This window comes from Anomaloglossus baeobatrachus, chromosome 1 (genome assembly GCF_048569485.1).
Source record: "Anomaloglossus baeobatrachus isolate aAnoBae1 chromosome 1, aAnoBae1.hap1, whole genome shotgun sequence".
Classification (NCBI taxonomy): Eukaryota; Metazoa; Chordata; class Amphibia; order Anura; family Aromobatidae; genus Anomaloglossus; species Anomaloglossus baeobatrachus.
Genome location: NC_134353.1, coordinates 87,431,739 through 87,447,932, shown reverse-complemented (window position 1 = coordinate 87,447,932; position 16,194 = coordinate 87,431,739). Strand labels below are relative to the sequence as shown.

The 16,194-nt window shown below is 43.9% G+C and overlaps 1 protein-coding gene across 10 annotated transcripts in view; it reads left to right on the top strand.

The window, feature by feature from the left end:
- The window catches only part of PROM1 (prominin 1), a 316,884-nt gene that overhangs the window by 216,551 nt on the left and 84,139 nt on the right, over positions 1–16,194 (top strand). For all 10 annotated transcript variants that reach the window (XR_012753972.1, XR_012753974.1, XR_012753970.1 and 7 more), the window contains 2 exons: positions 1,097–1,256; positions 15,710–15,862. Coding sequence is in view for 3 of the 10 variants with exons in the window: in XM_075346904.1 (XP_075203019.1) it covers positions 1,097–1,256; positions 15,710–15,862 (313 nt within the window). In the remaining 7 variants the exon portion in view is untranslated. The remainder of the gene's footprint in view (positions 1–1,096; positions 1,257–15,709; positions 15,863–16,194) is intronic.

Genomic DNA, 16,194 nt, shown 5'->3' with positions numbered 1-16,194 from the left:
GGAAGAGCCGGCTGATGGCGGACTAGCCTGGAGATCGGCTATAGTTCTCGGCTGGATATTTAAAGTACATTTTCTTTCAAACCCTGGAATGTTTTCAAGAATAATATACCTGGCCTTCCCTTACTTTTCCTTACTTCCCTTATCTGTCAGGCATTTATGGCATATATTTATTATATGATGGAAATGTCTCATATTGTAATAACCCTATAAGCTTTATTATGGCATTTGGTAGAGATTCAACATGACAATGTGGCCCTCGGACCTGAAAAGGTTGGTCATCCCTATTCTAGAGGGCATAAAATCTTTGTAAACAGGCTGGTAAATGCTGATAAACCGAAAGCTCCTAGATGTTTCGACAGTTGAGTCCACCAAAAAGTGAGAAGATGCTTAGTAGGGAAAGTATATGTAGGGGTTAGACTCTTTCGACCATTTTGGGTACTATTTCTACTCTAACTGTATAAGGTATCTCCATATAATACATTTTTATATAAGTTATACTCCATCTTCACAGGGAGTCTTATGAAATCTGCTTGTATAACACATTGATGCCATGAACTTTAACAGTGTACCATATATATATATATATATATATATATATTTAGGTAAAAGTTTACACATTACAGAAACTTACTTTTCACACACCCCTTTCATGTCTGAACATCACTAACCGAATATATGACAGATCTTGCTTGAAAATAGATCCCACGGGCAAAAAAAGGAAAATACCTAAAATTCCAAAACCTGGAGTCAAAAGCTAAAAAAATGTATGTTCATGAGATATTCAATGTGAAAACTAAAGAGAACTCTGACTTTACCCCGGACTTCATTAAACACCAGTTGAGTGCGTCCAGTGTGTATCGTGTCCATTACTCATCATGTGACCTGTTTTCCTCATTCATGATACATTTGTGAGTTCTTTCTAGTAAATAACATCTGTTGATTCATGACATGGACGGGCAGCCTTTGGACCTTCAGTTTTGGAGAGCTACATGTTCTTTTTTGGAGGATATGTAATTCATCAAAGCTGTGCCACCTTAGATTGCCCGGAATTGATGGTAAATATTGATTTCGCACTTGTGTTTTTATTGTTTTCTAGATGTAAAGAATGTTTTGGATTCTATCGGGACGAATATCACTATCTTTTCCAAAATGATCCCAGTCAATCAAGTACTGTCCAACCTCACGTTTTTTCTAGCTCAAAGTGAGATATATGTCCGGGACTTCTATCCTGTCATTGAACAGTATGACTTTTACAGGTATGGTCTGGTTAGTGCATTCTATGATGTTCATATCTAGATTATTACCATTAAGCACCTAGTCACAGAGAAATGACAATGATTGGTGGGGATCTGACCTCTAGGACCCCCATCGATTGCGAGAACAGGGCGAGGAACCCTGTGTCAATAGTGGTAGTGCGCATTCAAGACCATCTCCACATTATCTTCTTTGGGAGCGATAGGAACTTCTGCTCTCACAGATGGAGACTTGAGAGGTGGCCTATTCCTCCTGGAGACACAGTAACCGCATTCTCATGAGGGGCATCATTTAGATCACCACTGATCATAGTTATTACCTATCCTATAGATCAGAGGTTCCCAACCTTTCTGACCATGAGTGCCATAATCAGCCCTGAGACAGTCACGAGCCACATCCACCTCCCACACCTTTCCCAGTAGTGATACCCAGAGCCCCCAATACCGGTATAATTACAGCCAAAGCTTTACCACAGAAATCACTGAGGCAGTATGCCAAGATCCAGGGGTATCTCACAAAGTCACCCTCTGTAGACCTGCTCTTCATAGCTGTTTGCTATACCAAGTGATTATGCACCAAGCCAAAAGACAGTAGTGAGCCACACATCACAGGCCCGCGAGCCACATATTGCTCCCGAGCTACAGGTTGGGGACCACTGCAGTAGATAAATGGTACTAGTAGGATAACTCTTGAGAAAACAGATATTTGAATTTATGGACTGATACATGGCTTACATTTTTTATTAAAGAATAAATATCAAACTATAGGTGTAATATCTAATAAGACATCAGATGACACCAGAGTTATAAACGGCACATATTAAATTTAACCTGTCAGGTCCCCTGTGCTCTCCAGCAGCATTGATACCTGTATTCCCAAATTCCCTCTCTAACCAGCCCTGTATAACGCTATTCACTAATATGAATGTTTAGAAAAACAATTTAGAAACCTCAGTTTCCCTGTGCTATTTGACTAGTGGAAAGGGCGTTGTTTCCCCAGACTAGTCTTTCCATGTTATCGCGTCCCTATGGGTGTGATAACATGATTTCCAAAAGCCGGCATCACCGCCAACTAATGGAAATCTCGCGCGTGCTTATGGCTCATTTCAGGCACTGCAGTGCGCCTCAAAAGCAGGGTAGATGCTTCCCGGCTTCATTAGGCACACTGCACATGACCAGAAGTTCAGAAGACAACTCATATTCACGTCTTTCGAACTTCCAGTCATGTGCAGTGTGCCTAATGAAGCCAGGAAACTTCCACCCTCTTTCTGAGGCGCATTGACACTGATGAAATGAGCTGCGTATATGCGCGAGATTTCCAGGAGCTGACGGTGATACCGACTCGTGGAAATCCTGTTATCACAGGGGCATGATAACATGGAAAGGAAAGAGGGCCAACTAGTCAGGGGAAACAATGTGTGGCACCCCTGTATATCAGGGTGCCACAGGGTACTGCATCCCCCAGGGTGCAGGACCTACCCCCCATGGTTCCAGGTTCTTAACAAGCCGGTGTCACTAACATCAGCACAAATCCCAATCACACCTCACATCATGTTCTGTCAGACACACCAGTGGGTTGGTTAAGCGGAATAAGGCCACCCACCTAGGGGTCAGGCATACTGGTGGGAGAGAGGAAGAGGAGTTAAGTGAGAGCCTTCAAAGAGTGAGGAGCTGGGGAGAAGTAGCTCCCAGGGAGCTAGACCGAGGTTGGGTAGCAGACGGTGGTCCTGAACCAGAAGAGTCGGGGACCAGTGGCAGTGACATTGGAAGGGTGCGACGGACATAGTCTAGGAGGACTGTCTGCATCAGAAACCCAAAAGAACTGACCGGTACCGAGCACAATGGGGTACAGGACCCTAGGTCAGGAGCCAGTTCATCGTCCTGATAATTAACCTGGGAGGGAGAGTCTCTTTATGGACTTCTCTAGGAGCTCAGAGATTGAAGGCGACAGCACGGCGTGGTCCACTAAAATCCCAAGTGCCAGCCATCAAGAGCACAGCTACACTAAAAACATAAACTAAAAAAGGGGGAGACAAAGGGCGCAATAGGGTCTTACCCGATATAACAAGTGGTGATAGGAAAGGAACAGTAACACTCACCTGATAGGGTTGTGCCAGTCACAACTCCTTCAAAAGCATGTGAGTGTCCGTGTGATTCAAGCAGCGGCCCCGTATAACAATATAGAAAGTTGATTAAATATAGAGAGGGAACCACGGGCATATGCCGCGCTTAAAAACCACTGAAGTTGAAATGATGTGAAAATTTCTCTTTTATTTACAGCATTCCTACGCGTTTCAGAGACAAAGACCGTCTCCTTCTTCAGGGAAAAAAGAAATCATACAGACAATCAAAAGCTGGTATCTTATAAAGGATCCATACTGCCACGTTGACAGCTATGACGTCAACCGCCCTTCAAGATTGCAGGGTGATGACTCATCAGCACATGGAGACAACGGACACATGGAGGAAAAAAAACATTATATGAAATTTCCATATCATTACCCAGTCATGATTTATGATTTATCTCAGAGGAATATTTATAATAAAATTGTAAATAAAAATGCTTATTTGTGTTTATTTCTTGTGTGAGAATCTGAATCATTTCACTAATCACGGCTTTATTTCTCTTCTAATCACATATCAGTTCGTAGTCAAATTAGATTGTCTGCTACTTCAGTACAATGGTTGTGTATTCACCCCTCTTCTTTTCCAGCATATGATTCATAGGTTCGTACCTTTATTCTAACTCTCTTTTTTTTCTTCCTTTCAAGCTTCCATATACTTTTTTCTCACACAAGAAATAAACACAAATAAGCATTTTTATTTACAATTTTATTATAAATATTCCTCTGAGATAAATCATAAATCATGACTGGGTAATGATATGGAAATTTCATATAATGTTTTTTTTCCTCCATGTGTCCGTTGTCTCCATGTGCTGATGAGTCATCACCCTGCAATCTTGAAGGGCGGTTGACGTCATAGCTGTCAACGTGGCAGTATGGATCCTTTATAAGATACCAGCTTTTGATTGTCTGTATGATTTCTTTTTTCCCTGAAGAAGGAGACGGTCTTTGTCTCTGAAACGCGTAGGAATGCTGTAAATAAAAGAGAAATTTTCACATCATTTCAACTTCAGTGGTTTTTAAGCGCGGCATATACCCGTGGTTCCCTCTCTATATTTAATCAACACACTAAAAACATAGTGAGTGGGGCCCCAACAGCTTCAAGCCGAGGAGCCACACAGAGAACTAACTTGTGCACCGAGGCGGCTCTGGATTACCCAGTGACACCGGTGGGAGTGGACACCTGAAGGGGCTCCCCTGTAGAGACTGTGATGCACAGAGTCTTTGGTTTATCTTCAGTGTGAATGTCTGCTTTATAATCCTTATCCTGCACCACGACAACCCGCAGTGAGTAACTTGGCCTCCCTGCACCCTGTGCTCCCAAACATCTCACCAACAACCCCAGAGGCCAGGGCCTTCCCTACCTGCGGAGGGACTGACACCTTGCTGCTCCCCACCATCTGCCCCGGTACTCATTCCAGCAGCAGCGGTACTCCCATTACCGCAACCCGCAGGTGGCGTCACGAACTTCTCCCCTGTAAATAATCCCCTTTCAAGGATCTGAGTGTCTGCCGAGCCCGGGTCCGGAGCCCTCGAGCCACAACCACCCCGGATCCGAGCACCCCGGTCTGCGCCGAGGCGGCACAAATGCACCTACCGCTAATCAAGGCCCTAATTAGCATAGGAATAGTGAGGTTTATAAGTCCTTTTTAAACATTCATATTAGTGAATAGGGTTATAGGGCTGGTTAGGCAGGGAATTTGGTCATACAGGTATCAATGATGCTGGGTTGGAGGGCAGAGGGGACCTGACTGGTTCCCTTTAAGTAGCTGTTTAAGACTTTGCATGCACCTAGCAGAAGGTTTCATGTGTTCAGGATGAACACAGTCATTCATTAATAGAGAGAGGTCACTCATGTATTGTAATTTTATTACTGCTGTATGTTGGTTTACTTAGGGATGCTGCCAATATATTCATCATGTAAATGGTTTTTGCAATCTAAAGCATTTATGGCATATACACATGGATCCTGTTTACAGATCTTCTACATTCATATGTCCTTTAAATGTAAATGTCCCTTTAATAGAGTTTTTACATTAACTTACAGGGTAGCTACCTCCTATAGGTGGTATAGCGGGATAGCTTTCTTTCTTTCTAGGACAAAGATACTGTGCATGTTTTTAACTTTGAGAATGGCCAATAATCATCTTGCTTTGTCTCAGAAGAGTCACTACCCCTTCCCAAGTCAAGAAAAATGAGAAAACCAGCATACATACAGTCATATGAAAAAGTTTGGGCACCCCTATTAATGTTAACCTTTTTTCTTTATAACAATTTGGGTTTTTGCAACAGCTATTTCAGTTTCATATATCTAATAACTGATGGACTGAGTAATATTTCTGGATTGAAATGAGGTTTATTGTACTAACAGAAAATGTGCAATCCGCATTTAAACAAAATGTGACCGGTGCAAAAATATGGGCACCCTTATTAGTTTCTTGATTTGAACACTCCTAACTACTTTTTACTGACTTACTAAATTGGTTTTGTAACCTCATTCAGCTTTGAACTTCATAGGCATTTGTATCCAATCATGAGAAAAGGTATTTAAGGTGGCCACTTGCAAGTTGTTCTCCTATTTGAATCTCCTATGAAGAGTGGCATCATGGGCTCCTCAAAACAACACTCAAATGATCTAAAAACAAAGATTATTCAACATAGTTGTTCAGGGGAAGGATACAAAAAGTTACATCAGAGATTTAAACTGTCAGTTTCCACTGTGAGGAACATAGTAAGGAAATGGAAGAACACAGGTACAGTTCTTGTTAAGCCCAGAAGTGGCAGGCCAAGAAAAATATCAGAAAGGCAGAGAAGAAGAATGGTGAGAACAGTCAAGGACAATCCACAGACCACCTCCAAAGACCTGCAGCATCATCTTGCTAGCGTGCTGTCCATGCTCGGCGACCATCAAACTTAACTGAACTGGAATTGTTTTGTAAACAGGAATGGTCAAATATACCTTCATCCAGGATCCAGGAACTCATTAAAAGCTACAGGAAGCCACTAGAGGCTGTTATTTTTGCAAAAGGAGGATCTACAAAATATTAATGTCACTTTTATGTTGAGGTGCCCATACTTTTGCACCGGTCAAATTTTGTTTAAATGTGGATTGCACATTTTCTGTTAGTACAATAAACCTCATTTCAATCCAGAAATATTACTCAGTTCATCAGTTATTAGAGATATGAAACTGAAATAGCTGTTGCAAAAACCCAAATTGTTATGAAGAAAAAAGGTTAACATTAATAGGGGTGCCCAAACTTTTTCATATGACTGTACATAAAGTGTATGTAAAGTTACAATCAAAATTATTCAACCCCCACTGGGTTTATTAGTTGAAGGGAGTCTGTTATCAGGTTTTTGCCACCTAATAAGAGCAGCATAAGATAGGAGCCGAGATCCTGATTCCAGTAATGTGTTACTTACTGGACTGGTTAGTGTAGTTTTGATACAATCAATGATTAATCGGCAGTAGATTATCATTAGAGGACTACTTGGCATGCTGCAGGTAGTCCAGCAGAGACACTGATTCCAACAAGGTGTCACTTACTGGGCTACTTAGTGTAGTTTTGATTCAATCAGTGATTGATCAGCAGTAGATTATCATTAGAGGACTACTTGTCGTGCTGCAGGTAGTCCAGCATATTCATGAGCTCTATATAACTGTGAGATCTGCAGCAGAGAAAATATTGATTTTATCAAAATTACATCAATCAGCTCAATAAGTGACACATCGCTGGAATCAGGGTCTCTGTTTCTACATTATGCTGTTCTCAGATGGTGGAGGAAAAGCCTGGTGACAGTCTCTTTAATGCCAGCTAGAGTGTCTCCATACTGGTCTGGTGAGGGAATGCGATCCAGACCAAAGAACTTACATAGTTCGATACTTGTATAACAAGTGGTTTGTTTTTTTTCTCAAAATGAAACACAAAATGCCATTTTATTACATCAGTCTCAGAATTATTCATCCTCTTCATGACATGTGTCTTTGTTACATAGTAAGGCTCCTTTGGCTGTTATAACCTGCTGTAAAAGTAATGAACAGCCCAACACCAGCTTCTGGCAGTGCTTCTGGAGAATCCTAGCTTATTCCTCATCATTATTGGCCTCCGGTTCACTAATATTTTTCGGTTCACGTGTTGTAAACGACTTCTTCAAAGCCCACTAAAGATATTATATGGAAGTTCAAGTTACTCTTACCGCCATTCCAGAAACTTCCAGGACATCTTCTGAAACCAAGTCTTGGTGGACTTTGAAGTATGGTTATCCCGTGAAAAGGTGCAATGATGCCCAAGCTTCAGCTTCTTCACAGAAGCCATGATGGTTTCTACTTGTTACTTATGGCAACAGTGTTTTACGCACGCGGGAAAACAAAATGGTGGAGTCTAGTGCGATATTCACAGCAACTGAGAGCAGAGGAGTGATAAAATTCTTGTTTCTGCAAGGAAAGTCCGCAAAGGATATTCATGGTGATATGTCGCAGACATTGGGGGATCAATGCCCTTCATATTCCACAGTTAAGGACTTGGTTACCAAATTTAATATGGGACACTTCAGCAGAATCAGTACCAATGATGAGAAACGTCCTGGACGAGTGAGAGTGGTTGTTGTTCTGGAGATCGTCGATGCTGTAGGATTTTCTGATACTTGGATGAATCCCTCATGACGTCCATACACTGCAGGTTCCAAGTGGCATAGGAAGAAAATCAGCCCCAGAGTATCACCGAGCCATCACCATGCTTTAATCTAGGCATCCCTGAGCCTCACATTTCACTGTAAGCATCACCAAGTCACTGCCATGCTTCACTGTAGGTATCACCGAGCCACCATCATGCTTCACTGTAAGCATCACTGAGCCACCACCATGCTTCAATGTAGGCATCATCAAGCCGCCAATATGCTTCACTGTACGCATCACCGAGCCATTACCATGCTTCACTGTAGCCATCACCGAGCCACCACTATGCTTCAATGTGGACATCATCGAGCCACCACTATAGTTCATTGTAGGTATGGCGCCCCTGATGAGGCTTCAGTCGCCACAGGGTACTGCACCTCGCCAGAGGTGCAATATTCATCCCGGGTAAGGAAGAGGTCATTGCCGGTAAACCCCACAATCCACCAAAACACACAGTTAGTGTCTAGTGTCACCGGACTGGGTTAGGGTAGGTTCATTTAGATGGTCACCACAAGGTATGGGAACCTCCACCCACTAGTTCAGCAACCCGAGGGGTGGAGCAACAGATTGGGGAGTTAGGCGACACACACACACAGACATTCAGTTAGTGACGGTTAGTCAGCAGCAAGGGAACAAGTGAGACATGGTGAGAACACGGTCAATGAGGGTAGAGCTACGCCATAGCTCCCTCAGGACCGAGTGCACAGATAAGGGTGCGGAGCCCTAGTCTATTGGGCACTGTACGTCCCGCCAGCAGAATCCCGCGGGCAGAGGATTCCAAGTCTTCTGGCCCACACAAAGTACCCGGGGCACAGCAGCATATAGAGCCAGGAGTCGTGACAAAAGAGCGGCACCAGTAACGGACTCGTGCTGCCTGCCATACAGGACAGGAATGGAGCCCATCCAAGGACTCGGGTCCCAGCATAGCTTCCAGCCGCAGGGACTCACACAACACAGCGTAAGTAGGAAGGACTCACAGAAAGAAACACCGGTTCTGACCTCCGAACTATCCGGGATTGGCTGGAGCCCATGACAGAGGAGTCCGGCAGTCCAAAGGTGGTGACATCTCAGTGAGTAAAGAATTTGAAATGCAACCCCTGTGTCGCTCCCTTTCTTCACCGCCTCCAATCCTGCGCTCCGCTGAAAGATTACTACTACTCCCAACCTCCCTGTGGGCCCGAGCTCTGCCTGTGGAGAGCTGTACCAACCTAGCTGCACTACCATCGGCCCTCAGAGAAAACCTTTTCCAGTGGTGGCTCCTATTAAAGCCGCATATCACAGGTGGCCTCACGAATAACTACTATCCCCATCATTACCCCCCCCCCCCTTTTATTGATACCACTGGGGTCACGGAACCGGGCCTAGCTCCTGTGACATCCCAAACCCCTACACCGGCCCAGTGAGGATTAACCCTTTGGACCCCATGGGCGCGTCATAGGCATCACCAAGTCACTGTCATGCTTCACTGTAGGTATCACTGATTCACCGCCATGCTTCACTGTAGGCATCACCGAGCCACCGTCATGCTGTTTATTTGTTTATTCAAAGGTAATAATCTGTCCTCTTAACTTTTTGGACCACTCTCTTGGTAACCAAATAATATTAGTGAATTGTAGGCCATTGACCATGAGGAATGGGCTAAAATTCCTCAGTAACAGTGCTGGGAGCCCATGTGTTGCTCTGTATCATATCTGGTACCATGGGGTCAACATGAACCCATGCAGATTGGTACTAGTGATTTTTTTTTTTCAAGGTACCAGACAAGGGTTAAATTCCATTCAGCTATTAGTCACATTAATGTAAAAAATGACAATTATGAGACATAATGTTGATGTTTCAGACACTGTGTCCAGACACGCTACAGACTTGATTTTCACGAGAAATTTGATTCCACTTTATTCCCTTTTAATCTCAACTCAGGTTAAAATAAAAAAAACCCACATTTTTCTTGCTATGCTGTTTTCTAAGAAGAGATGTGACTATACAGTATTTGTTGGTTAGTAGCAGGTGACCACACTGAGCCACCTTGCTCTTGTGGAGGTGACTCACAAAGACTGATTGTCTATAGCTGGGATGTCAAAATGAAATTGGGTCTGGGGCCACTTAGAATAATCCCGTTAGCGCCCAGGTCAAATTCTTAAATTTAGGCTGGGGCTTCACAGCATAACAGGGGTCATGTGGCCAAAGTTTTCTGTGTAGTCATGCCTAGTGTACTGCGACCCCACAGCCCTTTTCATATAGTATGATGGCCCCATAACCCTCCTATATACAGTATGATTGCCCCAAAACCCTTCTACATATAGTATGATGACTTCTTAGCCCTTCTATATATAGTATGATGGCCCCATAGCACTTCTATATCCAGTATGATGGCCCCAAAGCCCTCCTATATACAGTACGATGGCCCCAGAGCCCTCCTATATACAGTATGATGGCCCCAAAGCCCTCCTATATACAGTATGATGGCCCCAGAGCCCTCCTAAATACAGTATGATGGCCCCAGAGCCCTCTTATATACATTATGATGGCCCCAGAGCCCTCCTATATACAGTATGATGGCCCCAGAGCCCTCCTATATACAGTATGATGGCACATAGCCCTTCTATATACAGTATTATGGCCCCAGAGCCCTTCTATATACAGTATGATGGTCCCAGAGCCCTCCTACCGTATATGCAGTATGATGGCACATAGCCCTCCTATATACAGTATGATGGCCTCAGAGCCCTCCTATATACAGTATGATGGCCCCAGAGCCCTCCTAAATACAGTATGATTGCCCCAGAACCCTCCTATATACAGTATGATGGCACCAGAGCCCTCCTATATACAGTATGATGGCACCAGAGCCCTCCTATATACAGTATGATGGCCTCAGAGTCCTCCTATATACAGTATTATGGCCCCAGAGCCCTCCTAAATACAGTATGATTGCCCCAGAACCCTCCTATATACAGTATGATGGCACCAGAGCCCTCCTATATACAGTATGATAGCACCAGAGCCCTCCTATATACAGTATGATGGCCTCAGAGTCCTCCTATATACAGTATTATGGCCCCAGAGCCCTCCTAAATACAGTATGATTGCCCCAGAACCCTCCTATATACAGTATGATGGCACCAGAGCCCTTCTATATACAGTATGATGGCACATAGCCCTCCTATATACAGTATCATGGCCCAAGAGCCCTCCTATATACAGTATGATGGCCTCAGAGCCCTCCTATATACAGTATGATGGCCCTAGAGCCCTCCTAAATACAGTATGATTGCCCCAGAACCCTCCTATATACAGTATGATGGCCCCAGAGCCCTCCTATATACAGTATGATGGCACATAGCCCTCCTATATACAGTATCATGGTCCAAGAGCCCTCCTATATATAGTATGATGGCCTCAGAGCCCTCCTATATACAGTATGATGGCCCTAGAGCCCTCCTAAATACAGTATGATTGCCCCAGAACCCTCCTATATACAGTATGATGGCACATAGCCCTTCTATATACAGTATGATGGCTCCAGAGCCCTTCTATATACAGTATGATGGCCTCAGAGCCCTCCTATATACAGTATGATGGCACATAGCCCTTCTATATACAGTATGATGGCTCCAGAGCCCTTCTATATACAGTATGATGGCCCCAGAGCCCTCCTATACACCATATGCAGGCTCCATAGCCTCCGTACAGACAGTATAATGGTCCTACAGATCCTCTATATACAGTATAATGGCCCCTCAGCTTCCTACATTCAGGATAATAGTAGTAGTAGTGGTAGTGGTAGTGGTAGTGGTAGTAGCAGTAGTAGCAGCAGTAGCAGTAACAATAATATCAAATACCTCCAATTAGAAATGTAGTATAGTTCTCCTGATTAGCTGTCTCTTACCTCATGTGCTGGGCATTGTAGCTTAGGTATCCATGGTTACATCCACTCATATATTGACAGTTAATTGCTCGTGGTGGTAGCCATGGATACCTAAGCTGCAATGCCCTGCGCATGAGGTACTAGACATGGCTATATCAGGAGAACTATACAACGTTTCTAATTGGAGATATTTTCTAATATTATTATTGTTATTATTAATAATAATAATAATAATAATAATAATATTACACCTACTACATATTGGGATAGGATCTCAGAGATGTGAATACCCCTTTCAATGAGCTCTGGTTGAATGTATGGTCAATCAGTGCCTCTTTATAGAGGCTGATGAATACAGATGGGATCGGATCGATCATTCTGTCCCCATACAGCATGGTGTCACGGGCAGCACAGCTCCTGTATACACTGGACTATGTGTTGCTGACGATGATGATTTTGTTGGTGTTTTGGGTGATTTATGGCACATTCACATGCAACAAGCGTTCATTCACTGATTCTCGGCCCATCAAAAACTCTTAGGGGTACTTTGCACACTACGGCATCGCAAGCCGAGCGCGATAGTCCCCGCCCCCGTCGCAGCAGCGATATCTTGTGATAGCTCTCGTAGCGAATATTATCGCTACGGCAGCTTCACATGGACCCACCTACCCTGCGACGTCGCTCTGGCCGGCGACCCGCCTCCTTCCTAAGGGGGCGGGTTGTGCAGCGTCACAGCAACGTCACACGGCAGGAGGCCAATAGAAGCGGAGGGGCGGAGATGAGTGGGACGTAACATCCCGCCCACCTCCGTCCTTCCGCATAGCCGGCGTGAGCCGCGGTGACGCAGGTAAGGAGATGTTCCTCGCTCCTGCGGCTTCTCACACAGCGATGTGTGCTGCCGCAGGAACGAGGAATAACATCATACCGTCGCTGCAGCCAAATTATGAAATTATGAAAATGTCGGACGCTACACCGATGATACGATTACGACGCTTTTGCGCTCGTTAATCGTATCAAAAACGATTTACACACTACGATATTGACTGCGACGCTGGATGTGCGTCACTTTCGATTTGACCCCACCGACATCGCAGCTGCGATGTAGTGTGCAAAGTGCCCCTTATGCACAGCAGCCAATCTGAACAACTAGAGCTGCAGCTGCAGTGTAAAGCATGGAGGAAGGAGGGAATAGTAGTTTGACAAGATATGAGGTAGTTTTGAGACTGATCGTTGTTGCTTCTTTACATAGTAATTAAGATCCAGCTGTAGGTATTACCCATAGACTTGCATTACGTCATCGGGCACTGCTTATCAGGTGTACACAGTGGCTGTATACTTTGCCCTATGATGATCACAGCTTACCGCCTTATTACTTCATTAAAAGTAATCAGTGACCTCCGCCCCACCACGTAGATGTGACCTTTTGTGCTTCCAATATCCCAAAGGAGACCTGGAAACTTGCTGGGATATTAGAAGGGTTGTCCATCTTGAGTGACTTTTTTTTTTAACTTAAATACATATATTTTGGACAACAAATATGTTTTGCAATTGGGTTTCATAAAAAACAATAAATCTGCAGTATTTGCTTATTATAGTCTCTGTTTTGCACTGTTTATTGCTGGCTGCAGAATGAGTTAACTGAGAATCTGTCAGTCAACTCGTCATAACAGTCTGAAGAAGAGTTTCTAAATCTGTCATGTCTTTTTCTGAGCTCCTTTCAACTGATTTCTGACCACAGACCACATCAAAGTTAAATCTGTAGGAAATCAAGAGGCTTCGAGTAAAAAAAATGCCTCCAAATGTTGACAACTTCTTCAGTTCATAAGATATCTAATGTTGGTGTTGAGATATATACACTTCATGTAAGAGAAGACTGTATATACCATATTGCGCCAGCCTCTGCAGCTTATACACAGCATAGTGGTCCACATTGTGTGTGTCATGATGTGACTGTAGGATAGCAAGGGACAGGGGCCTCCTATACTGTCCCTCACACTAGGGAAGCCTAGGTTATCCCCAACATCCAGATTACTCTTGATGGTGGAGATGCCAGAGTCCCATATCTTACTATTCTCCTGATTAAACTAAACTGTTCCCATCCCCCACCCAAGCAGAGAGGGAAGGGGTAGGAGTGTGATGGCAACACAAATTAAGGCAGACAAGGAAAAAACAAAACTCAGACACACCGCAAACTCACAGAAACAGATAGTAAGAAACTAAGGAGAAAAGCAAGAGAAGTAAGGCAGCGACAAAAGGACAACAGGGTTAACACTACAACCACTCATAGCAACAAAGCACTACAGCCACCAGTTAGTCTGGATTACAGCACCTCACCATACCAGTATAGATAAGCTATAGCTGGCATTAAAGGTGTCCAGCCAGCATAAATAGGATGGGTATCGAATGTGAGCATGTGATCAAAGGAGACTAACAAGCAGACCAGCAGAGTTTAACTCTTGCTAGCCTGAACTGATCAGAGACATCAGAGAACTTAGCAGGCAGAGTGCCAGAATCTGTAGTCTCCACAGATCCTGAAGCTGCCATGACAGTCCGCAATGTAATTGTAAAAACTTCCTTGTGACAGTGTGTCTGTCAGCACTCTGCGCACGTCTTCATTTTATAATATTGTATATTATTTTGAATACTACCAAATCTATGTCATGACACTATTTGGCTAGAGTTACCCTTTAAAGAGTATCTGTCAGCAGGTTTTTGCTATTTCATCTGAGAGCAGCATGATGTAGGGGCAGAGATCCTGATTGTAGCAATGTTTCACATCCTCGACTGCTTGGTGCAATTTTGATAGAACCCCTGTTTCCTCTGCTGTTGATGTAGCAGTGGTCATAAATGCTGAGCTGTATATAACCCCACCCACACACTGTGGTGGGGCGGGGTTACACAGATTAGCTGGACTGTCTTGCATGCGGCATCTAGTCCTCTAGTGATAATATCCTGTTAATAAAACCTGATTGTATTGAAACTACAGAATGCTGCTGATCAAGTGACATATCACTGGAATCAGGCTCTCTGCCCTTACATATGCTGTTCTCAGAATATATATCAGAAACCTTCTGACCGATTCTCTTTAAGTCTTCTGTAAGGATTGTCCTCCTGATCTCCCAGCTGTTACCCCTTGAAGTCATACATGTGAATATAGTTGACGCTATAGAAAAGAAACCCAGATGTGATATGTATGCTATGAGTAAATACCTGAGAGGAACTTCTACTCCTTGAGGCAATCGATTCTTGCATATATTTATCAGGAAATATGTTCATTTCCAGTCATTTTGAGGAATGTTACATAATGTTTCTTACAGTCACTTCTAAGGAATGTTGTGTGATGTATTGGAACATTTGGAAGCTATGTAGCAAGCAAGAGGTTGATGTGGAGATGAGCAGCAATAGCAAGCACAGGTCATGGACAAAGGTTTTCATTAAATCTGTCTCCAGGTGTTTGAGTACAGCATGATGTAGGGACAGAGACCCTGATCCCAGCGATGTGTCACTTACTGGGCTGCAGTTTTCATGAAATCACTGTTTTATCTTGTACAGATAACCCAGTTCTCTGAATGCTGAGCTGTGTATAACCCCGCCCCCACCACTGATTGGCAGATTTCTGTGTACACTGTGCTGAAAAGCTGTCAGTCAGCGGTAGGGGTGTTGTTATACAGGGCTCATGATTATGTAGGAATACATGGCAGCGGGTTTACTAGTCCACTACTGATAATCTCCTGCTGATAAAACAATTTCCACAATACATTTAACCCTGATGTCTCCTCTGCAGGTGGTTGGGTTCTCTTGTCCTCTGTTGCATGGTGACACTTATTGCCGTCTTCTACTTCCTTGGCCTCCTATTTGGCTCTTGTGGTTTTGACCAACATGCTTCCCCAACCACGAGAGGCTGCATCTCAAACACTGGAGGGAACTTTCTCATGGCGTGAGTATCCTTTGCACAGCTTATAGATACCATATCATATCTCCCTCCTGATCCAGTGTAGTTCTACATGGTGTTTTATTGGGGGGGCAGTGGCATATTGGTGGTTGTGGGGGAACGGGGGGGCAATGGTGGCAGTGGAGTGATAGCCTCAGGTTCTAAAATCTATGGGTGTTCAAAATTTCACCTAAGTATCCCTTCACAACGGCACCAGCACGGCTAACGCTGTTAACGCTGGCAAAAGCACAGTGATTGCCTACCTGGTATTGCTAATTCAGAGCGTAGAAGTCGAGATAAATTTGTCATTGGGTGCTGCGCTCTGCATAGGTAGCAAC